A 25,898-nucleotide genomic window follows, 5' to 3' on the forward strand; every position below is an offset into this window, starting at 1 on the left:
ACATGTTTACCAAACTACTAGCTACTTCCCAATTAAAAGTAGTTAAACTACATCTTAACTACTCTCAAATTTAGCTTGTGAAATTAAAACTACACTAAAATGATCATAATTTGAGTGGAATCTCATGTTGTTACACAGAGGTACAACTAAACTGATACTGAGTAAAGTGTAGGTGTGTTTGATCTAAAGTAGGCCTACAATCTGACTCACACTCAGGAAGAAGGTTGGTGTCTTTTATTTGTATGATATACGCATGTAATTTACTCTGTGAGGTTAGGGATGGAGTGTATGAGGGAGGGGGTGTGGCTTTTTTTTTGTAAAATAGATAGATTTGCAAATGAGGAAGAGGTTTGTTGTGCAGTGTGGTGGAAAAGGCCCTTCCTTTGTCTTATTGGCCTGCTCCTGTTATAATCCGAACATATGGATTGATGTGTGGTCCATCAGCTGGGACTCAAATGCGACACACACGTAGGACAGTACGATACTCTATTGTCGGATGACGGTATGTAACATTTCCACACTCACCATTAGACGCTGCTGTTTAGTGTTTATGTGGCAAGAGCACCGCGGATCTATTTGCCAATCCAAGGTAGTATTTTCCTCCAGCCAGGCTACAGCCTCCGTGTCATGGGGAGGAGGGGGTCATAATCATAAAACGGTTTTCACTTTACATTGGCCGCACGCATGAACTGATCGATTCGACTGGATGTAAAATAGTCTTCTTTTCCTCCGAAGCCCTCGATGTTATGTCACTGGATCGATGTCTAAAATAAATGCACACCACCAAAACAGCTAATGTGCACAGCAGGTGCGAGGTTTCCAGTCCGCTCAGTCTGAGGCTCAGTCTGCACAGGCGTTTGTTTTAACCGCCTTTCACAACAGCAGGACATTTTACGGCCATACAGGAGCTACATGGGCGGCGAACGGGCACATCGGGTAGTGCAAATCAAACGCACCATTCGGGCAAAAAGATGATTGGTTACTGAAAATCACGGGACCTAATAATATGAGAAATTGCTCATGTGAAATCGCCTCAATACACCCTCTAGTGTCAACTTCCAAAGCAGATGAACAACATCAGCTGTGCTCTGCGTGGCAACTAGATTAACTTGCCTTCTGAATAAGATTAAATCTAAAACAAATACAAAACCTGTCGCCCCTGCAGGCTTGCCTCACATAATGTGGGGTTTACTGGTTCCATGGTGTAATGGTTAGCACTCTGGACTCTGAATCCAGCGATTCAAATCTCGGTGGAACCTGATTTTTCCCCGGAACATGAAAGCATACGAAAGTTACCTAAATTAAATAATCGCCTCATTCCTCGCATGTATCTTTGTATGGATATTGTCCCATGTCATGCTACAGATCACCAAATTTCAAACATTTATTTAATATCAAATCACAGCATGAATTTTGATATGGTGTTCCTCAAGGACCCGTGCACGGAGTTAGATTGGAACGTTATAGAGAGACATTATTAGGAGGAGAAGCTACACCAGTTTACATTGCACCGGGATACGTTTTTGAGATATGAACAGCTGCAATGCCACCCAGAAGTACCTTTACACACTCCGGTCCAGTAGGTGGCGGTATGCACCTATACGCGTCGTTGGTTGCAATCCGCCACTCACGTCAGACAGCAGGGACAAAGAGCATGGAAGGAAAGAGACGAAACTCCGGCCATTTTTGGAAACAGAATGCGCCTCGCAGTGGTCAGCTGCGGTAGCGCGGGCCCCTATAATCAGCCTCTCTAAACAGTAAAGCTTAATTTATACTTATTAGAAAGTGTCGCTCAGCACATGGTCGCAGACGAAAAATAAAGTGTCGCTCATGTTGCTGCATTTATGCTTCTCTCCTCGGCTCAACGGTCACGTGACGCTAGAGACAGAGGGAGGCAGAGAACTAGTGCAGTGCAGACAGCCAAGAGAGGGAATGCTGTCAGTGAACCCACGTCGGAGGCAAGATGTAACTGCAGCCGCATATAACGACACACAACCACACCACTCACCTCCTCTCTCTCTGGGAAGTTGGTCACGGTGTTCTTTGTGATTTTCACGAAGTCATACATCAAGGACATGCTCATACAAATAGCGGGGACACGTTCATTCATTTCATTTCAGCGAAAACTAAAACAAGGAAGTCACGCGCGTGCCCGTCTATATAGCCAATCTGACTTGCGCGACATTATGTGACGTAGTCAGCGACACTAGACATTTCACCAGGTAGCAGACACTGCTCGCAGACACTTTAAAGTGTCGACTCAAGTCTTCATTTCTGTCGGCGACTGTTTCAAAAGTGTCGGCAGACGAAGCATAAATTGGGCTTAACTCAACGGGAGAACACTCTAAATTTCGTGGATTCACATCTTTTCTGGGCGTACTGTAAATCTTGATTGAAGTGGTGTAGTGCAGGGATGTAAAACAACAACCATATTGTGGAAACTAAGCAAAATTTTTCTTTTTTTTCTTTTAGTTTTTTCAAGATAAATAGTAAATGCAAAGGACCCGAGGTTAAAACCACGGCAACGCACTTCTGACGGAGTGGACGACAGCCGCATTAGCTATTTATCTTGAAAAAACTAAACAAAGAAAACGAAAAATTTTGCTTAGTTTCCACAATATGGTTGTTGTTTTACATCCCTGCACTACACCACTTCAATCAAGATTTGCAGTACGCCCGGAAAAGATGTGAATCCCCAAAGTTTAGAGTGTTCTCCCGTTGAGTTACTGTTTAGAGAGGCTGATTATTGGGGCCCGTGCTACCGCAGCTGACCACTGCGAGCCTGTGCGAGGTTCTTTTGGCGCTGTCACGCTTCCAAAAAAAAAAATGGCGGAGGCTGCTGGGCGCTGATGTTGCAATGGGGCAATATGGAGCTTTCAGTTCTTTCCATAAAAGTTCTTTGGCAGGGAGCGATTAGCTAAAGCTACGTGTTATGGCCATTTTTGATAGCTTTCCAATGTCCATTCGCCATAATACACAGGTAGGTTGGTTGGAGTGATCTTACGCAGACCAATGACATCAATGATGGATTGTCCAGACAGTATATTGCAGTTTGTTGGTTGTTTATTGTAAAAGATGTCATACCATTTGTTTCGTGTTTGTTTCCAGTTTGTTTCCAGTTTATGTGGTCTGTCTGGTCTGTTGTGTGGTCTGTCTGGTCTGTTGTCTGTCTGGTCTGTTGTCTGGTCTGGTAAGAACTGTGTAAGCTCCACCTCACCTGTGCCTAATGATTTCCCTCCTGTTACCTGTGCTTTATATACACCTCTGTGATCCCATTACCGCCACCAAGTGTCTAAAAATAGTAGTGCAGGATAATCTATAGAAAATAATAGGACATGCCAACAACATACATAAATGGCTTCTACACACCGGCCCCTAATTGTCTTAAGTATAATGAAACAATTACCAATAAATAATAAAGGAGCTATATTTGTACATAACTTTTTTCTTTTTTTCTTTTTTAATACATTTTTCAAAAAAGGTATGTAGTATGTGTTGGTATTTAATCTTCTTTATTGATTCTTCAATCTTTTTTTTTTTTTTATTAAATGGCCAGAGGCTGCTAGCACATAGCCATATGAAATTTGGTGTTAACCACCAGTCCTTGCTGAACCTAGGTCCCTAGGTCTCAGCTTCTTGGAGCAGACATATCTTTGTTATTGGTCTTTCCAAAATGTTGTTCTTTGTTTGAAGTCGAACTGTGCGCACAAGACCTTGTGCATCTGGCTTGGTCTCCAGTATTCTGCCCATTAACCAGGAGCCTCGTGGTGCAGTGGAATCAACCACCACAACAATGTCACCAGGAGTGAAACTTCTTTTTACTGTTGACCACCGTTGGCGCTCTTGGATTAGAGGTAAGTATTCTTGTGTCCACCGTTTCCAAAACAGATCTGCCATGTACTGCACCTGTCTCCATCTGCGTTTGATGTACAAATCCTGTTTTACAAAAAGTCCAGGTGGTAGTATTGGCTTTGTTTTCAACAGAAGGAGGTGGTTTGGGGTAAGTGCTTCCAGGTCCATTGGATCTTCAGAAATCTTGGTAATGGGTCGATCATTTAGAATTGCTTCAATTTCACACATTAGTGTTTGCAATCCTTCATCGTCCAGAACTTGCTGGTTAAGAACAGAGCGTAGCACATTTCGAACCATGCGGATCAGTCGTTCCCAAACACCGCCGTGATGGGATCCTGCTGGGGGGTTAAAGTGCCACTTTATCCCTCTTTGAAGCATAGCACTCTGAATCCTGTCCTGATTCAAGCCATTGACTGCTTCTCTCAATTCCCTTTCCGCTCCGATGAAATTTGTGCCATTGTCTGATCTTAGAGACGAAACTTGACCCCGTCGACAGATAAATCTTCGTAGTGCATGGATGCAGGAGTCTGTGTCAAGTGAATGTGCAACTTCAAGATGTACTGCCCTGCTTGCCATGCAGGTGAAGATTACACCATACCTTTTTACAAGACTTCGTCCTCTTTTGATCTCTATAGGACCGAAGTAATCTACTCCTACATCTGTAAACGGGGGGTTATCTGGTAGAATCCTCTCGAGGGGCAAGTTTGCCATTTTTTGTTCTCCAGCTCTTCCTCGCTGTCGTTTACACACAACACAGTCTGTTATGATTTTTCTTGCAGCAGAGTTACCTTTGATAATCCAGTATTTTTTACGAAGGCGGGACAGCATGTAATTTCTCCCTCCGTGTCCAAGCTGCTCATGAATGTGTCGTAACAGTAGTGTGGATATGTGAAGGTCCTTTGAGAGGATAATCGGATGTTTGACCTCTTCCGGCATTGCTAGTCTATTCAGACGGCCACCCACTCGCAGAACTCCATCATACAGCACCGGATCCAATTTGTACACATGACTGCTTCTTTTGACACCATTTTTACCAGCTTCTAGTACAGATATTTCTTCTTTGAATCTGTGTCTTTGACTGAAAGAGATGACTGCACTTTCTGCTTTGATGAGATCTTCAGGACATAAACATTGTCCTCGGAGTGATGTTTTAAAGGTTTGCATTTCCTTTTCAATCTTCTCCTTTAGTTTGCCAGGATCTTTTTCGAAGCTACTTGCAGCAGTCTGGATCTCCTTTTTCCTTTGTGTCAGCTGTAAGAGTGTTGTTTTTACTTTAAGAAGCCAAGCCACAGCAGTCTTCAGTTTCCTCCACGATGAGAAATAGTTGATCAGAGAACTTGTGGGGTTTAATGGACTTTTGACAATGACGTTTATTGTGATGTCTTGCTTAACTTCTGGATCATCAGCAGAGATCGCAGACTCCAAGTAAGGTTTTGGCCATTCTCTGTCTGGCTTACAGAGAAACTCTGGTCCCTGAATCCATCTCCTGCAGTTTAAGAAGCGGTCTGCTGTTAGTCCTCTAGAGGCTTCATCTGCAGGATTTTCCTTTGTGCCAACATATCGCCATTGTGATACATCAGTAGCATCCCTTACAACAGAGATCCTGTTGGCGACAAATGTTTGGAAGCGTTTGGTTTCATTGTTAATGTATTTAAGCACTGTTGTACTATCGGTCCAGAAGATGGATTTGTCAAGTTGAAGCTGTAATTCCTTCTGCAGCATTGTATCAACTCTGACCGCAAGAACGGCAGCTGTGAGCTCCATTCTCGGAATTGTCTTTGGCTTTAATGGTGCCACTCTGGATTTCCCTAGTACGAATGCCACATGCACCTTTTTGTTGTCATTTTCCAGTCTTACATATGAAACGGTACCGTACCCACTTTCACTGGCATCTGAAAAGTGGTGCAGTTGTGCATTTTTGATTTGACCAAAGCTTGTGGGCTTTATGCACCGGTTCACTTTAAATTCCACCATTTTGTTGAGATCTGCCAGCCAACCTGTCCATCGCCGAGAGAAGATTTGGGGTATGTTTTCATCCCATCCTAGGTTTTTCTTACAGAGCTCCTGCATCATCAGTTTGGCTGGCAGAGTAAATGGTGCTAGGAAGCCTAAAGGGTCATATATAGAGGCCACCACTGACAAGATGCCACGTCTTGTGTATGGTCGTTCCTGTGCAGCAATTCTGAACTTGAACACATCCGTTTCAACGCACCAGTGCAATCCTAGTGCCCTTTCCATTGGCAGATTGTCCTTGTCCAAGTCCAACTCTTTGGTCTCTTTGGTTCGGCTTTCTTGTGGAATGGATGCTAATACAGCTCGGCTGTTGCTGATCCACTTTGACAGCATGAATCCTCCCTTTTGGCAGAGAGCAGTCAAGTCTCTTACCATTTGAACTGCTTCCTGTTGTGAAGACATGGATTTTAAACAATCATCGACATAGAAATTGTTGTTTACTGTGCTTATCACCTCTGCTGGAAAATGAGTTGTATTGTCTTCAGCAGTCTTCCTTAATGCAAAGTTTGCACAACTTGGTGATGACACGGCTCCAAACAGATGTACATTCATCCGGTATTCAACAAGATCCTGCTGCACATCTCCATCCGGCCACCAGAGGAAACGCAGATAGTCGATGTGTTTTTCTGATACTTTGACTTGGTGAAACATTGCTTTGATGTCAGCCATCAAAGCAACTGGCTCTTGTCTGAATCTGATGAGAACTCCGATGAGTGAGTTGGTAAGGTCTGGACCCTGCAGCAGTTGGCAGTTAAGTGATGTTCCCTTAAAAACTGCACCACAGTCAAAGACCACTCTTAAGGTTCCTTTCTTTGAGTGATACACCCCATGGTGTGGGATGTACCAGAGTTCTCCATCACTTCGATTCAGCTGTTTCACTGGTATCATTTCTGCATAACCATTATCAATCATTTCTGTGAGGAAAGCTGTATATTCTTCATGAAACTTCTCATTCTTGCAAAACTTGCGTTTCAAGCTCTGGATGCGCTGCTCTGCAATGCAACGGTTATTTGGCATGCTGGGATTTTCTTGTTTAAAAGGTAAGTCTAAGCAGTAGTGTCCATCTGTCATCTTTGCAGAATGATTCATAATATCCAAGAATTTTACATCTTCTCTGGACATTTCCTCTGTTTCCTTGCTTGTTCTTTCATTGAAGTCATGATTGTACTGTTTGACCAGTAGTTCTTCCAGGTTTACGATGGATATTCGATTGACAGCAGCAGCAGGGCAGCCATTTTCATCCCTGATGTCATTGTCTCCTCTCAGGGGACCATAGATGACCCACCCCAATAGGGTCCTCACAGCATATGGTCCATCCTCTTGGCTGTTGACCAGCTCCCACGGTTCCAATACCTTTGAAGCATTTGTTCCAATTAGTAAGTCAATGCCAGAGTTTATTTCATGAATTCTTACGTCTTTCAAGTAAGGCCAGTGTGACAGGTCTTCTTGTCTGGGAATGTTGATCTGGGAAACAGGCATAGTCTTGTGTGTGTACACATCAGTTAGTTGAATGAAATTGTTGTTGTCCAGACTTGATATTTCCAAACCCGAGATATGATGACTGGTCACAGGCTTCATTTGATTCATGGTACGTAAAAGAACATTGGTCTTTCGGCCTGTTATGTTCAGCCTTCTCATTAAGCTTTCTGTGCAAAAGGTAGCATTGCTTCCCTGGTCAAGAAAGGCGTATGTCTGTAACACTGTCTCCCCCTTGTGGCTCTTTACTTGTACTGGAACAATGGAGAAGATGCATGTTTCATTACCGGCCCCAATGTGCCCACAAGTATGAGGTGAGAGAACAACATTACTCCCAAATGATTTCTCATTCTGTTCTTTGTGCTCTGGTTTCTTTTCTTTGTCCTTTTGTTCAATGTGAAGGATTTCAGGATGATTTTGGTTGCACACATCACATGTTAAACGACTCTTGCAGTCCTTGCTTATGTGTCCTATTTTCAAACATGCAAAACAGACTCCCTTTGCCTTTAAGAAGTCTATTTTTTCTCTGTGCATCTTCTTCCTGATCTGTGGGCACCGCACCAATGTGTGACCACTCCTATTACAGAACAAACAAGAACTTTGAGAATTGTAAGTAAACATATTTCTTTTCATTCCATTAGGTGTCATATTTTCCTGCGTTGATGTTTCCACAGGTGTAACAGTTGTTGCAAAACTGCTTCCTCTTGGTCTTGACTGTTCCCTTGGTTTAGCAAAGCTTTTGACAGTTGTAATTGGCTTAGCATCCTGGATGTTTCCAAAAAGTGGATCTGACAGTATCTTCACTTGTCTCTCTATGAAGTCTACCAGGTCAGAAAATTTTGCTCTTTGTCCATGCTGCTCCTGTAACTGACACGCCCTGTTCCTCCACTTGTCTCTGAGCTTGTAAGGCAGTTTCAGAAGGATGATCTTCATATTGGAAGCAACATTCATTTCATCCATATAGACAAGATGTTCCATTGCATTGCAACAGCCTCTAAGAAACAGGGAAAATGCTTGCAGTGTTTTCACATCCTCTGACTTGATCGCTGACCAGGCAAATGCTTTCTCCATATATGCCGTGGCAATCTTATGCTCATTACCAAAATGTTCTTTCAGCAGATCTTTTGCTTTTTTATAGCCTTGGGCTGGAGGTAAATGTTGGCAGCTTTGGATTAAGTCTTTTGGATGCCCTCTAGTGTACTGTCCTAGAAAATGCAAGCAGTCACTGTCATCATCAGTCCTTCTTTCCACTCCTCTCTCAAATGCTTTGATGAAAACTTCATACTGTAAAGGATCACCATCATAAACAGGTATGTCTCGTGGTGGTAAAGTAGAAGACAGATTTTGTTGCGCAAGAAGAGCAGTGATGTCATTTTGCCTCTGCATTATGTGATACATATCACCTTGGTTACCAGCATTCATCAGTACAGGGGATGTAGTGTCAACATGAACCTGCACACCTTTTTGCATATGACCTTGGTTACCATCATTCAGTACACTTGTTTCACACTGGCTTTGTGAGTATTGAGTTTTATGGGTGACATGAGGTTTACCAGGTGGTCCAGAAGTTGATGCCTTTGGTCTAACCACCGGTTGCTGAGAGGAAGAGTCAGTTTCCATCCACATATTTTGTTTTTGTTGCACTTGAACAGGTTGATATTCCTTTGCCTGTGGATTTAATGTATCCGATTGTTGATTTTGAGCAGTTCCTCTTCCCAAATAGGAGTTCATCCCATCAGAAACTCTAGAGCTGCTTCTTGATCCCTTGCTCTGAAATACATTAATTTTTGCATTGGTTGCTGCCAGTTCAGTCTCTAGTGCCAGCTGTTCTTTCTTTCTTTTCAAGTCTTCTTTCTTTCTTTCCAAGTCTTCTTCCTGTGCCTCAAGGTCATGCTTTTTCTGCAGGGCAGCAACTCGTTCCATTAGAGCAGCCTTTTCTGCCTCAGCTTTAATGCAAGCAGAGGATGTTGAAGATGTACTTGATTTTGATGTACGTGATGAAGAAGCAGATTTGTGCTTTGATCCAGCCTTTGATAGATTTGACACACTGTCATCAGGTCCAATATCATCCTGTCCAACATCATCATTTATAATACTTGTTTGTATGGCACTTTCAACAGTGGAGTGTGTTGGTTGTACGGCACTTTCAACAGTGGAGTGTGTTTGGTGTCCAACATCAGATAACCATGCATTTACATCTTCTACAAAACCATAAAAAGTTTCCATTTTCCTTTGAAACCACTGAGTTTGCGTTTCAACTTCATCTTCAGGCAGTGGTAAATTCATCAATGTGTCATGGTTTTCTTTGGCTTCTTCACAGAACTTAATTAGCTTATCAAAGTTAGATTTGACTTCAGTTGCATTTTCATTTGATTTCATGAGCTCTTTCATCGTTTCCATTGATTTGTTAGCTGCTTTGCAACTCAAGTTTCTTGTCTTTTGACTCTTTTCAATCAACAATTGCAAGCTTTTTACAGTAGGTTTAGAAACTCTTTTTTCCTTTGCAGAATCCTTTCCACCATCTTCTTGTGGCTCAGCATCAGACTTGACACCAGACATATTTGCTGTCCCTTTAAGACTCCTTAGTGTGCTACAGTAGAATGTCTGTCAAACTGCTGAGATTGTCTCATTCAGTCAATCAACTCCATTATATTAGCTGTTTTCCAATACAGCTGTTCATAGCTTCTCCAATAAAGCTTAATGTTTGCACACATACTGTACCCACTGGCTCTCCTTGCCCTTTGACTTGTGTTGGTCAATGGTTTCCAATCTCCATGGCAGGTTAGCAGCGCAGCAGATGATTTCCATCAGTCAATGTGCAGTTGATTGGCAATTGGTGGTATCCACAGCAGCAGCAGTCAATCAGCAGCAGCATTCAGTCACAATTTGTTTCCTTCCAGCAGCACAGCAGCATGTAAAGAAAACAATCCATTTGTTCCACAAGCTCCATTTTCACTCATAGAGCAAGTTCTTACTTAATGTTATGGCCATTTTTGATAGCTTTCCAATGTCCATTCGCCATAATACACAGGTAGGTTGGTTGGAGTGATCTTACGCAGACCAATGACATCAATGATGGATTGTCCAGACAGTATATTGCAGTTTGTTGGTTGTTTATTGTAAAAGATGTCATACCATTTGTTTCGTGTTTGTTTCCAGTTTGTTTCCAGTTTATGTGGTCTGTCTGGTCTGTTGTGTGGTCTGTCTGGTCTGTTGTCTGTCTGGTCTGTTGTCTGGTCTGGTAAGAACTGTGTAAGCTCCACCTCACCTGTGCCTAATGATTTCCCTCCTGTTACCTGTGCTTTATATACACCTCTGTGATCCCATTACCGCCACCAAGTGTCTAAAAATAGTAGTGCAGGATAATCTATAGAAAATAATAGGACATGCCAACAACATACATAAATGGCTTCTACACTACGTGTGAAGTTCGTTGATGTAGCGTTAGTAGTTAGCGTTAACTCTGTGGTTGGAATTTTTTTAAGCTAATATCTTAGTTACAACTAGATTGAGCCAACAAGGGTCAGCTTTGTGTTTATATGTGTGGAGTTTTGGAACTCACGATATCTAGCTCAAGTTAGCTTGCTGGACAATACGCCCGAGGTGAGTCGATCACTAGCGTTAGCTAGCTGTTAGCTAGCTTACAAATGTGAAAGTTCGCCCACCTAGCGTTAGTGGGTGGCTAAATCTGTAACCACGTAGCCTACATGGAAAACATTATATTCGCCAAAGATCTTATAGTTCCAAACAAGATTGAGTTAACAATGCAGGTCTAAATGTGTGGTATTTAATCAGTGTTTTGGGAACATTACCGTGGTGCTAATAATAACGGTAAGGAACAGCCTCGTGTATTATTCTGCAGTACAGTGCAGATAATGGATGTTATTTAAACTAGCTAGTTAACGTTACCGACTACTTTGGGAAACGATGCTGTCATCAGTTTATACTAAGAGAGGTTGCAAAGTGACGTCACACATTGTTCTCTCAGCATATAGTTTGTCAGCCATTATGCTTTGTTATGGTTTAACATGTTTAACGTCTAAATGTTGCTTTCTTGTCCTGTTCTTTAAGGGGAAGGCGCAGCAAACTTTGTGGCTCCGCTCCCCCTCCTCTGTGAAAACGATGAACCTCATACCTGAAGAAGGTCCTGAGGCTTCCACCTCTGAGGCCATCCCCCTAAAGCCCAAACAGACCACCCACAGAAACAAACACACACAGCCTGAGGTGGTAGTGGATGCAGCCCAATCATCGTATGGCAGCTGTGAAGAGAGTTCTCTGCTGGACGAGGAGCTGGCAACGGTAGAGGAAGAGAAGGCCGACAAACAAGTGAACAATACAGAGACGGAGAGAGAGCCGGACAGGTCATCAATTACAGCTGCTTCTCCACCTAAGATGTCCTCACCTGAGGTGGTTGTGAGGATCTCCGCATCTGACTGCTTGTCAGCTGAGATGGCTAAGAAGCCAGACCCTAAGATGCCCTCACCTGAGGTGGTTGTGAGGATCTCTGCATCCGACCGCTTGTCAGCTGAGATGGCCAAGAAGCAAGAAGCCTCTCCTGGCCGCACAGTGAATAAAATTGCGATAGCTGCCTCACCTAAGAGTTCACGACGGAGCTCTGTGCAGCACTCCCTCAAGCTGCGGCACTTCCTGGCAGGGCTGCACCACAGCCGGACACAGGGGTCAGCGCGCCGGGCCTCCAGACGTTCTTTACTAAAGAAGAAGAAATGCACGGGCGACTCCGCCAGCAGCAGTAATGTCAGTGGTGAGTAATGAGCCACATTTGGTCGAACGTTGCCTCAGTGTGGTTTGGGAGTTTGTCTTGCAAGTTCCACACATTAAATCTGGTTAAGCAATAGGTTATATTCTTATTCATTTTCTAATACACCCCCCCCCCCTCTGTTATAGAGGACCCTTCCATGGAATCTGAAGATGGTGGACAGGCGTAAGTGATGAGTAAAATATTTTCTATGTATGGGTGAATGTGTAAAAGATATTATTATTATTATTATTGTTGTTGCTGTTTTTGTGGTTGTTCCCTGGCTTACCGTCTGTCTCTGTTTGATTATGTCAGAGCTGATTGGCAGGAAGAGAGACCTCTCTCAGAGGAGGAGAGGAACATTTTTGAAATGAATCCTTCAGAAGAGGTGAGTAAAATATCACTGTTTTATCACTCAGTACGTTTACATGCACACTTAAGTCGAGCTATGGTTATAGCTTGATTAGGCTATTTACTCTGACTACTGTTCTTGTCTCAGTATACAAACACGGGTGGGAAATCGGTTTATTGCAAATGGTCACGTGGTCACCTCTCCCCAAGTCTCGTTACTCCCCCCTGCCCCCACTTGTTTTCTTCTTCAAGCAGGTTTTAAGCAGTCAGGGTTAGTGCTGACCTAGCAAGCTAACTTGAAATAGAGATTGTGATAGTTCCCAAACTCCACATAAACCACACATATATACACAAAGCTGCCCCTTGTTAGCTCAATACATTTGAAACTAAGATATTCCATTAAAAAATATTTTTTCTAGCCACAGATTTAGCTACTACATCAACGAACTTCACATTTAGCTTTAGCTAATCGCTCCCTCCCCAAATCTTGCGAGTGTGTTGCTGAGACAGAGACAGGTCTTGAACAAGTTTAATTTCTTTCTGTCTGAAAAATGCAGTGTCAGAATATTCAGAAGAGGCAGTCTTGCTTGAAATCCCATCGTCTTTGGTGTAGTACGCTCTACTTTTGAGATGCACCCTCTTTTGAGATGCACCCTCTGCAAAGCCTGGCACGGGAACTTTAGCGCATGCGCTGATCGCCTCTTGCAGTTCTAGTCCGACTGGCCTGTATTCACCTTATTCTTTGTCCATATAAGGACGCTTCTGCATGATGTCATTTTGTAATCGTCTTTCCGTTTTAGACGCGGAAGTAGATGACGCCTACCGTAGTCATTTTTAGACTTGCCAAAAAGCTGTTTTCAAGCAAAAAGTTTTAACATTGTTTCGGGTGAGAACTAGGGATGTTCATCAATTATCGAAAATCGATAATCGATCGTTAAGGATTGGAATCGATCCTGTGGCATTTGGATCGATTTTTTAATTATTAAAAAAAAAAAAAAAAAAAAAATTTTTTTTTTTTTTTTTTTTTTTTTGGACTAGGTTTGGGTGGAATTCGTTACTCCTCGCCCCACTCCATTGCACAGCCGACTAACGTGAGGTGGAGCTTCATATAGTCTCTAGTTTTCTGGCTGGGCACGGGCCTTTGTGCCAACAAAACTGTTTTAAACATGGGAAATTCACACCGGCATGCGCCGGGGACAGCAGTGTTGGAGAGGAGACACATTGAAATAAAGAGTTCATTGAGGAGAACACGTTGTCTTTCGTATTTTCTGCCATAGGCATTCATTTTGTAAAAAAAAAAAAAAAAAATATTGAAAATTTTCTAAGTATTAATAAAATCGATAATCGATAATTGATCGTTAATTCTCACCGATTATCGATTTTGGAAATTTTTCAAAATGAACATCCCTAGTGAGAACGTAACATTCCAAATATGTGACCAGTTTATCAGAATAACGCCTATTTGGGAATATTTAACGAGCAGCGAGGACTGTGAGCGCTGGCTGTGTGACCAGTCGGACGAGCTAGTAGCTAGTATCTGTCAACCCCTTACTGTATGCGGAAGAGAGAAAAAGTGGGAGTGGTGAATACATGCAGGAGTAACATCAGAAGGAGAACACTGGAGCACTCAGGTCGTCTTTAGATGGTTTATTATAAGGTGCAGATCAAACACTGATGTTTGGACACTTAGTCTTCTTCAGAGCACCTTATAATAAACCATCTAAAGATGACCTGAGTGCTCCAGTATTCTCCTTCTGATGCTACTGTGTGGTTCCTCAACTGTTGAGCACCAGCCTCCGTCTTCCTAACTGTGGTTTAGCGCATGAACTTTCTCTAAACATGCAGGAGTAAATTGACTCCCAATCGCATTATCTGGGTGTGTTATTCTAACTTTTATCATTTCGATTTCATTCGAGCTAACATGTTTACATGCATTTCAAAAGTCCGGTTTTAGGTGGACTAACGCAATAATGCGATTTTTTTCAAGTGCATGTAAACGTACTGACTGATGTTGCAACACACACACACACTGTCCTGATTCTTTCCTGCCTTTCTCTATGGAAACAGAGACACACCAGCGGACCCAGATGTCACCGCTGTCAGCAGTGTGACAAAACATTCACAACACTTCAAAAGTTAAAGAGGCATCAGAGAGTTCACTCAGGGGACAGTAAGGTCTGTCAGCAGTGTGGGAAATGTTTCAGAGACTCAAGTCACCTAAGAGCACATCAACGCATCCACACTGGAGAGAAGCCCTTCCACTGTGACCAATGTGGGAGCAGTTTCAGTCGGTCAAGTCACCTAACAAGTCACAAACGCATCCACACTGGAGAGAAGCCCTTCCGCTGTGACCAATGTGGGAGCAGCTTCAGTCTGTCAGGTCATCTAACAACACACAAACGCATTCACACTGGAGAGAAGCCCTACCACTGTGACCAATGTGGGAGCAGTTTCAGTCAGTTAAGTAACCTAACAATACACAAACGCATTCACACTGGAGAGAAGCCCTTCCACTGTGACCAATGTGGGAGCAGTTTCAGTCGGTCAAGTCACCTAACAAGTCACAAACGCATCCACACTGGAGAGAAGCCCTTCCACTGTGACCAATGTGGGAGCAGTTTCAGTCTGTTAGGTAACCTAACTAAACACAAACGCATTCACACGGGAGAGAAGCCCTTCCACTGTGACCAATGTGGGAGCAGTTTCAGTGACTCAGGTACTCTAACAACACACAAACGCATTCACACTGGAGAGAAGCCCTTCCACTGTGACCAATGTGGCAGCAGTTTCAGTCTGTCAGGCCATCTAACAAATCACAAACGCATTCACACTGGAGAGAAGCCCTTCCACTGTGACCAATGTGGGAGCAGTTTCAGTGACTCAGGTAATCTAACAAAACACAAACGCATTCACACTGGAGAGAAGCCCTTCCACTGTGACCAATGTGGGAGCAGTTTCAGTCGTTCAAGTCACCTAACAATACACAAACGCATTCACACTGGAGAGAAGCCCTTCCACTGTGACCAATGTGGGAGCAGTTTCAGTGACTCCGGTCCCCTGACAAGTCACAAACGCATCCACACTGGAGAGAAGCCCTTCCACTGTGACCAATGTGGAAGCAGTTTCAGTCGTTCAAGTCACCTAACAATACACAAACGCATTCACACTGGAGAGAAGCCCTTCCACTGTGACCAATGTGGGAGCAGTTTCAGTGACTCCGGTCCCCTGACAAAACACAAACGCATTCACACTGGAGAGAAGCCCTTCCACTGTGACCAATGTGGGAGCAGTTTCAGTGACTCAGGTTCCCTGACAAAACACAAACGCATTCACACTGGTGAGAAGCCCTTCCACTGTGACCAATGTGGAAGCAGTTTCAGTCAGTCACATCACCTCGCAGAACACAAACGCATCCACAGTGGAACTGGCTACTGGTGTGTCCGCTGTAAGAAAATGTTTGCTCAGTCTGGTAATCTGAAGAGACACCGCTGCATCTAACCTACTGAAGAGCATCTCCAGTCTGCAGCAGGAACCAGCTTCTCTCTGTCCAACCAAACATTCCATAAATAAAAGTTCAGTGACAGCAAAATCTGACTGTGCAGAAATATGTTTGTTTCTCAGCCATAAAATATTGGCATTCGATTGTAGAATGTTAAACTCAATGTAAAAATGTAATGACAAAGTAAATATTATAGTCTGTATGGAAACCTTTACAAATAGCTGTTTGCTCCAGCTACCCAACCTTTTATGATATTTTAGGGCAGCTCAACTCAGAGCAGCCTTTTTCTGGTTTGTTGATTCTTCCATGGGTCCAGATAGAGAAAGACAATGCTAGAGGCCTAACTTTAGATAAATATCTATGTTCTGACTCTTTCAGGAGGCTCAAACACAACACAGCTAAGCCATTTGTTAAATCCACAATTACAGCTTGGTATGAAACACAAGACATGTTTGGGAAAACAGCTGGGCTATCACAATCTTCCCCCATCTGGGGTAACACATTATTTACATCAGGTACAGATCCTGGATTCAGACTCTGGGTCCAGAATGGTCTACAGAAGATCTCAGGCCTTTATAGAGACAGCACCCTTATGTCCTTTGAGAATCTGAAAGAACAATTTGGGATACCTCAAATTCACATGCTCAATTATTTTGAAATACAGAGGTATTTGAAAATATTTGAGCATGTGATTTTGAGGTATCCCAAATTTCATTCACTCGAAGGTTAGATCATATCAATGCCCCCCTTTAATTAAATAGCATTGAACAATTGGCAACTTCAAACCTCGATGGTAAAAGAAAAATCTCAATAATATACAGAGAAGTAGTAGCGGCATCTACAGAATCCTCAAACTATAAATGAATAGCGTGCCGTGGATAGATGATCTCCAGACAGATATCTCAGAGGAGGAATGGGAAAAGGCTTGTTATCAAGCACTAAACAATATCCATTAACACCTTGATTGCCAGCGACGAGTGTAGTCGTCAAACACAATCCAGCTGTTCACTGCCAGCGACGAGTTGACTCGTCAAAAAAAAAATCGATTTTTTTTTTTTTTTGACGGTGGGATGTGCATCGAACCCTTTTACATCTCTTATATAGGTATTGGACGTGTACAACGTGTACAACCCATTCCACCGACCCACTAAGTGGTGACAGTGCTTTCCTGACTAGAGGAAGGCAAGCAAAAAGCAGTGTGACTGAAGCCATTCTCATGAAGGTGGATTGGCGAAGGCGCTTTCATTTCGCGCTGATTGCTGGCGGTGCGGGATTGCAGATTTGCATAGTGGATTGCGGGTGGGACACACTTTGAAACACGCAGCATAAATATGACCAGAATCGCAAAAGCTTCATCAAAGCCCTCAACCAAAACTCCAAGAAGCGAGCGAGTCTAACCAGACTTCCTCAAAGAGCGGCCGCACAGACAGGCTCACACCCGCACAGCAGCAGCAAAGCAATGAGACTGGTAACAAGCGGGGACTGCCCCCTAGTCCGACACCAAATTGGAAACAAATCCCATTCTAAAAGGCTTTTAGAATGGGATTTTCAACCCATTCTTTTTTGTTTCTTTTTCGCTATAATTTAGAGTAATTTAATTTCTATTCAGAAATTTATTTGAGAGGTCGAGAGTATGAGAAAGTGCATTTGCAAAGGTAGGAAAGTGCTTGTGACATGGCGCTGCAGCCAAAAAGAACGCCCACAGGAGGGAGGAGTTGAGCAGAGGGAAGTTTACTGCTGTTATGGAGGAAATTACTGTTCAAAACTATTGTTTAGGTCTTACTGATGCCAAAAATGAATGGTTAAAGTGACTGTTCTATCGAATTTCACAAAAAGCCGTTTATCTCTAAATATTTTTTCTGATGCTGAAACCATGCTGTATTCAACTGCTAATGCTTACATAACTACTAACTCTACAAACTAACTCTTTTAGACAGAGAAAGCACACATTCTATTAGTTCTTTTTAGATGATTGGTGTTCACGAAGTCGTAACAGAAGAGAAACCTCGGCTCTTGTAAAATGAGCCTAGAATCCTCAAAAAAAAACCTGGCAGAAGCTATCTACAGCAAGAAAAAAACGGCTGGCAGTCAATGTGTTAATAGTAGTTTTAAATTGATCCAATATAATTGGCTTATGAGAACATATATAAAACAATACATTTAGCCCTAATGTCCCAGACAGTTGTATAAAGTGCAGAACAGAGAAAGGAACTCTATTTCATTGTATTTGGAAATGTAAACATACAAGACTTTTGGAAATAAATAATTGCCACAATCTCCACCGTCATTCACAAAGAAATTCCTGTAGTACCAGAGATATGCATTATTGGTCTTATTCCAGAAACCTTGGCCCTATGAACTCATGAAAGTAAGTTGGTCAACCTATATGCTTATTATTACATGTGAAACGTGTTATTGCTAGAAAATGGAAAATAATGTTTGTGGTCCTTTGAACATGTGGATTAAAGAGCTTTCTTCATGCTTAGCGATTGAAAGCCTTACATACATAATCAAACAGAAAAGTCATATTTTTCATAAAATATGGGATACGTTTATTGCGTTCTTGAAGTCAAATCCTGATAACCTATCTTTGTAACAATGACATTTACTAAGTGAGACTACACCTTTTGATTGTTGGTTTGTTTTGTGTGTGTGTTTTTTTCTTTCTTTCTCCATTTGTATACTCAAAATGGTCTACAGACATATATGATGTAGGTAAGCAATCATACATGTGAATGTACGTGGATTCATATACAAATAGTTTATGTTCTATATCTATGTTTTCAGTTTGTAAATTGACACATTGACATTTGAGCTTGTCAACAGATCAACGACCCTCCGGGGTTATAGGATAGGTGAAGGTGAACAAGGTGAAATTGACTCTATTGTTTCTATATGTAATGATGGCTCAGAGTTCAGAGGAGGGCGGGTGGGAGGGGAGGGAAGGAATGTTGTTATTATGTGATGTAACCATTTCATCTTTGTAACAAGATGTACCACGTTTGCAATTTAAAATCAATAAAAATCTATGTGATAAACAAAGAAATTGCTGTTTGAAATACATCACAATGGGCGACTGTACGTGGACATTTCTGCCCCTTGCTTTTGAGGTTTTAAGACTTTGGGAAAGACAAGCCTGGATTTGAACCTACAACCTACCACATGATGAGAGGCTGCTGCCAGTGTTGGGGGGAACTACATTAAAACATGTTTACCAAACTACTAGCTACTAACTACTAACTACTAAAACTACACTAAAATGATCACAATTTGAGTGGAATCTCATATTGTTACACGGAGGTACAACTAAACTGATACCGAGTAAAGTGTAGGTGTGTTTGATCTAAAGTAGGCCTACAATCTGACTCACTCAGGAAGAAGGTTGGTGTCTTTTATTTGTATGATATACGCATGTAATTTACTCTGTGAGGTTAGGGATGGAGTGTATGAGGGAGGGGGGGTGGCTTTTTTGGTCAAATAAAAAATAGATTTGCAAATGAGGAAGAGGTTTGTTGTGCAGTGTGGTGGAAAAGGCCCTTTGTCTTATTGGCCTGCTCCTGTTATAATCCCAACATATGGATTGATGTGTGGTCCATCAGCTGGTACTCAAATGCGACACACACGTAGGACAGTACGATACTCTATTGTCGGATGACGGTATGTAACATTTCCACACTCACCATTAGACGCTGCTGTTTAGTGTTTATGTGGCAAGAGGACCGCGGATCTATTTGCCAATCCAAGGTAGTATTTTCCTCCAGCCAGGCTACAGCCTCCGTGTCATGGGGAGGAGGGGGTCATATCATAAAACGGTTTTCACTTTACATTGGCCGCACGCATGAACTGATCGATTCGACTGGATGTAAAATAGTCTCCTTTTCCTCCGAAGCCCTCGATGTTATGTCACTGGATCGATGTCTAAAATAAATGCACACCACCAAAACAGCTAATGTGCACAGCAGGTGGGAGGTTTCCAGTCCGCTCAGTCTGAGGCGCAGCCTGCACAGGCGTTTGTTTTAACCGCCTTTCACAACAGCAGGACATTTTACGGCCATACAGGAGCTACATGGGCGTCGAACGGGCACATCGGGCAGTGAAAATCAAACGCACCAGTCGGGCAAATAGATGATTGGTTACTGAAAATCACGGGACCTAACAAAATAATATGAGAAATTGCTCATGTGAAATCGCCTCAATACACCCCCTAGTGTCAACTTCCAAAGCAGATGAACAACATCAGTTGTGCTCTGCGTGGCAACTAGATTAATTTGCCTTCTGAATAAAGGTTAAATCTAAAACAAATACAAAGCCTGTCGCCCCTGCATGCTTGCCTCACACAAAATGAGGTTCATTGGTTCCATGGTGTAATGGTTAGCACTCTGGATTCAGCGATCCGAGTTCAAATCTCGGTGGAACCTGATTTTTCCCTGGACGCAGTAAACTGCCCACTGTGTGTTTGGGGTGTTGGGGACAAGGTGAAAATAGTAAAATGTCAACATAAACATAAATTAAAAGAATATTCCAAGATAATTAAGTAGGCCTATATAGACGTAACATGAAAGCATACGAAAGTTACCAAAATTAAATAATCGCCTCATTCACCTGTATGTGCGCATGTATCTTTGTATGGATATTAGTCCCATGTCATGCTAGATCACCAAATTTAAAACATTTATTTAATATCAAATCACAGCATGAATTTTGATATGGTGTTCCTCAAGGACCCGTGCACGGAGTTAGATTGGAACGTTATAGAGAGACATTATTAGGAGGAGAAGCTACACCAGTTTACATTGCACCGGGATACGTTTTTGAGATATGAACAGCTGCAATGCCACCCAGAAGTACCTTTACACACTCCGGTCCAGTAGGTGGCGGTATGCACCTATACGCGTCGTTGGTCGCAATCCGCCACTCACGTCAGCAGGGAGCTATTAGCTAAAGCTACATGTGAAGTTCGTTGTTGTAGCGTTAGTAGTTAGCGTTAACTCTGTGGTTGGATTTTTTTTTAAGCTAATATCTTAGTTACAACTAGATTGAGCCAACAAGGGGCAGCTTTGTGTTTATATGTGTGGAGTTTGGGAACTCACGATATCTAGCTCAAGTTAGCTTGCTGGACAATACGCCCGAGGTGAGTCGATAACTAGCGTTAGCTAGCTGTTAGCTAGCTTACAAATGTGAAAGTTCGCCCACCTAGCGTTAGTGGGTGGCTAAATCTGTAACCACGTAGCCTACATGGAAAACATTATATTCGCCAAAGATCTTATAGTTCCAAACAAGATTGAGTTAACAATGCAGGTCTAAATGTGTGGTATTTAATCAGTGTTTTGGGAACATTACCGTGGTGCTAATAATAACGGTAAGGAACAGCCTCGTGTATTATTCTGCAGTACAGTGCAGATAATGGATGTTATTTAAACTAGCTAGTTAACGTTACCGGCTACTTTGGGAAACGATGCTGTCATCAGTTTATACTAAGAGAGGTTGCAAAGTGACGTCACACATTGTTCTCTCAGCATATAGTTTGTCAGCCATTATGCTTTGTTATGGTTTAACATGTTTAACGTCTAAATGTTGCTTTCTTGTCCTGTTCTTTAAGGGGAAGGCGCAGCAAACTTTGTGGCTCCGCTCCTCCTCCTCTGTGAAAACGATGAACCTCATACCTGAAGATGGTCCTGAGGCTTCCACCTCTGAGGCCATCCCCATGAAGCCCAAACAGACCACCCACAGAAACAAGACGGGGAGAGAGCCAGACAGGTCATCAATCACAGCTGCTTCTCCACCTAAGATGCCCTCACCTGAGGTGGTTGTGAGGATCTCCGCATCTGACCGCTTGTCAGCTGAGATGGCCAAGAAGCAAGAAGCCTCTCCTGGCTGCACAGTGAATAAAATTGCGATAGCTGCCTCACCTAAGAGTTCACGACGGAGCTCTGTGCGGCACTCCCTCAAGCTGCGGCACTTCCTGGCAGGGCTGCAGCACAGCCGGACACAGGGGTCAGCGCGCCGGGCCTCCAGACGTTCTTTATTAAAGAAGAAGAAATGCACGGGCGACTCCGCCAGCAGCAGTAATGTCAGTGGTGAGTAATGAGCCACATTTGGTCGAACATTGCCTCAGTGTGGTTTGGGAGTTTGTCTTGCAAGTTCCACACATTAAATCTGGTTAAGCAATAGGTTATATTGTTATTCATTGGCTAATACACCCCCCCCCCCTCTCTATTATAGAGGACCCTTCCATGGAATCTGAAGACTGTGGACAGGCGTAAGTGATGAGTAAAATATTTTCTATGTATGGGTGAATGTGTAAAAGATATTATTATTATTATTATTGTTGTTGCTGTTTTTGTGGGTGTGCCTTGCCTTACCGTCTGTCTCTGTTTGATTATGTCAGAGCTGATTGGCAGGAAGAGAGACCTCTCTCAGAGGAGGAGAGGAACATTTTTGAAATGAATCCTTCAGAAGAGGTGAGTAAAATATCACTGTTTTATCACTCAGTACGTTTACATGCACAGTTAAGTCGAGCTATGGTTATAGCTTGATTAGGCTATTTACTCTGACTACTGTTCTTGTCTCAGTATACAAACACGGGTGGGAAGTCGGTTCATTGCAAATGGTCACGTGGTCACCTCTCCCCAAGTCTCGTTACTCCCCCCTGCCCCCACTTGTTTTCTTCTTCAAGCAGGCTTTAAGTAGGGTTAGTGCTGACCTAGCAAGCTAACTTGAAATAGAGATTGTGATAGTTCCCAAACTCCACATAAACCACACATATATACACAAAGCTGCCCCTTGTTAGCTCAATACATTTGAAACTAAGATATTCCATTAAAAAATATTTTTTCTAGCCACAGATTTAGCTACTACATCAACGAACTTCACATTTAGCTTTAGCTAATCGCTCCCTCCCCAAATCTTGCGAGTGTGTTGCTGAGACAGAGACGGGTCTTGAACAAGTTTAATTTCTTTCTGTCTGAAAAATGCAGTGTCAGAATATTCAGAAGAGGCAGTCTTGCTTGAAATCTAGGGATGCACCGATTGCGATTTTGTTGGCCGATTCCGATTTCCGATTTTTGAATAGTCTGACTTGCCGATACCGATTTTTGCCGATTCCGATTTTTGTTTCTAAAAACAATAATTGACAGCTTACACAAACATTTTTGTAACTTAGCTTTAATATAATTCTTGTTTTCAAGTAACAATTCTGAGGTAGGACCATCTCATTAAAACACATCTCAAAATAAAAGTGCTCCAGGTTACTGGACAGAGCTTTTCTTTTTTTGTGCAAATAATACAATGAATATAATAATACAAATCTAGTAGGCCTACACAGCTATCAGTGCATTCACTTTTCCAAAATAAAACTGGTGCAACAGAACATCAAAATGTTCTCCATGGAGCCCACCCATCTGTAATATAAATTAAAATAAATACAATATAGCCTACATTTTGTTTAGACTACAAATGCACCATTACAGGTCCTTAGCCTTCTTTGCTCTCTCCCTATTTTTTTTAAACATGGTCCAACTTTCTTCTTTCTTTTACAAAGCTCCAACAAAACAAATTAAGTGCAGTATTTATTTTTGTATTTAGCAAAATCCAAATGAAACGTGCAACTAGAAACTATAACAAGGCACTTTTAACAGGCATACTACTGCCTAAGGCTAAGGCCTCACTTGGACAGTCACATTAATGACAAGTTTTTCTTCAGGAACAGAAGCATCTCTGCCTTGTCACCAGCTAGTCGGTTTCTTCGTGCATCTATCACATGTCCAGCCAAGCTAAACAACCGCTCGCTGTCAACGCTTGTGCATGGGGCAGAGAGGTAGGCACGGGCAAGTGGAGCAAGTGCAGGGAAACAATGTTTATTGACCCTCCAGTAGGTCAATGGGCATTCGTTTTTCTTGATGGGCAACTCAGACTGGTAACTCTGTACCTGCACAGCTGCAGGGCTGGCCAGCAGCTGCTCTGCATCAGCATTCTCCTGCATTATCTCCTCATGTACTGAAAGCAGCAGACTTGGCCTTTTGGCTGCAGGCCCAGGTGTCGTGGATGGTCCTGCAACAGCTTCCACCTCGTCTTCCTCCTCCTCCTCAGGTGCGTGGTCTCCTGGTCTGCGCTCCTCAGCCTCCAGCATAGTCAGAATCCGCTCTTTCACTTGATCCTTAACTTCTGCGGAGAAGTAGCGACTCCTGTACCTGTTGCATAAACAGACAAGAAGGATAATTCAAATTTATTGTTTCAGAGACATAGCCAGGCAAACACATAGGCAAGCATAACTACAGTAACTACTATTAGCCTAGAGTAGATAGATAGTATTGTCTTCATTTATTATTTGACAAGTATAGTATGTATATTTTGTATGTGGCAATATTAATAATATGATAGATATTATACAGTAGTGTAGCTATTAACTTGCCTGGGGTCCAGGAAAGTGGCCACAGTGTACAGTGGCTCCTCTTCAATGTTGCTGAACCTTGTCTGGACTGCCTCCAACAACGTGGCTTTTGTAGTCCCCACTCCACGGTCAGTGGCTGCTTCTCTCTCCAAAAGCCGTTTCAGCGCGGTGATTTCTGGAATGACGTCTGCCGCTGTTGCTGTGGATTTGCTGATTTGTTTTGTGAGTTCCTCAAACGGTGCGAGGAGCGTCACCACGTTATCTATCAGCCCCCACTGATACGCGTTGAGTGTGGCTGGCAGCTCGTGCTCTGCACCGTACGCCCCGAGAGCCCGTCTCTGCTCAATGAGTGACTCCAGCATGTAGTACGTGCTGTTCCATCTGGTAGGAATATCCTGCTGCAGTCGTTTCCTCTCCTGGCCCAGCTGATGCTGGATGTCGTGGAGTCGGGAATAGGCGAGTGGCGAGTGTTTAAAGTGGCCGACAATCTTCCTTGTATTTGCCAGCACGTCTTTGATGCTGCGTTGAGACAGCAGACCCTCATTCACCGCCAGCTGAAGCGTATGTGCCATGCAGGGCAAACTCGCCAGGTTGCCATCTACCATTGCTTTCGCCATATTTCTAGCGTTGTCACGCAGCACCACATGAACCCTGGTTTTATCGATATTCCACCGTTGCAACATCGCGTCCAACTTTGCTGTTAGATTGGCTGCAGTGTGGGACCCTGGCATTTCTGAACAGTGTAGGAGCACTTGCTGTAGTTGAAAATCTTCATCAACCCACTGAGCAGTCAGGCTTATCATTGACAGTGAACTCACGTTTGATGTCCAGATATCCGTAGTGCAACTGATTTGTGCTTTGCTCTCGTTTAGCACGCTCTGTGTGCGCTCTGCCACCAGCTTAAACAACTCTGGTAGCGCGGTGTCAGAGAAGTAGCGCCTGCTCATAATTGTGTATCTTGGGCACAGATAACGCATCAGGCGTCTGAAGCCTGTATCCTCGACTACGGAAAATGGCTGATCGTCCAAAGCCATGAACTCGATGATTTTCCGCTAGATCATTTTGGACTTTTCGTTGCTTATTGAGAAAGCTAGAGGCTGCTGGCTTGTGGTGGGTGTGGCTGGCTCTGTGCTTTTGGCAGCGGATTCAGCCTTTCTTTTGTTCGCTTCCTCAAACTTGGCATGTTCACCTGGGTGGTGATTTTTCAAGTGTCTGATTAAGTTGGTCGTTTCCGAACGTTTTCAAGCTTGCTCCTCCACGGCTTATTTTCGCCTTGCATGTGTGACAAACTGCACGCTTTGTATCGTCTTCACTGACGGTGAAAAATGTCCACACCGACGAAGACATGCTGTGGCATGAGCGTAGTGGCTGCAACTCATCCGTCGGGTGCGCGCACGTCACGTCAAAATCGGCTCACAGAATCGGCATTTTAGAGTGACTGGCGCAGATCACCGATCGAGGCCGATCACGTGAAAATCGGCCTTTTCCGGGTCACGTGCCGATCGATCGGTGCATCCCTATTGAAATCCCATCGTCTTTGGTGTAGTACGCTCTACTTTTGA

The 25,898-nt window shown here is 43.1% G+C and overlaps 2 protein-coding genes across 2 annotated transcripts; both read left to right on the plus strand.

Moving 5' to 3' along the window:
• Nucleotides 1-11,787: 11,787 nt before the first annotated feature.
• Nucleotides 11,788-15,509, plus strand: LOC310789992 (uncharacterized protein; the record flags this gene model as incomplete). Its single annotated transcript, XM_083651714.1, has 5 exons — nucleotides 11,788-12,103; nucleotides 12,247-12,283; nucleotides 12,413-12,485; nucleotides 14,516-14,804; nucleotides 15,487-15,509. Exons 1-5 carry the CDS (start codon nucleotides 11,791-11,793, stop codon nucleotides 15,507-15,509), a joined length of 735 nt encoding a protein of 244 aa, XP_083507840.1. The 5' UTR covers nucleotides 11,788-11,790.
• A 5,399-nt stretch (nucleotides 15,510-20,908) lies between these two features.
• Nucleotides 20,909-24,147, plus strand: LOC310789993 (uncharacterized protein; the record flags this gene model as incomplete). The annotated part of the gene is made up of 5 exons (XM_083651715.1): nucleotides 20,909-21,078; nucleotides 21,547-22,024; nucleotides 22,170-22,206; nucleotides 22,336-22,408; nucleotides 23,953-24,147. Exons 2-5 carry the CDS (start codon nucleotides 21,598-21,600, stop codon nucleotides 24,145-24,147), a joined length of 732 nt encoding a protein of 243 aa, XP_083507841.1. The 5' UTR covers nucleotides 20,909-21,078; nucleotides 21,547-21,597.
• Nucleotides 24,148-25,898: the final 1,751 nt, after the last annotated feature.

The sequence above is a fragment of the Poromitra crassiceps genome, assembly GCF_964638095.1.
Source record: "Poromitra crassiceps genome assembly, chromosome: 15".
Classification (NCBI taxonomy): domain Eukaryota; kingdom Metazoa; phylum Chordata; class Actinopteri; order Beryciformes; family Melamphaidae; genus Poromitra; species Poromitra crassiceps.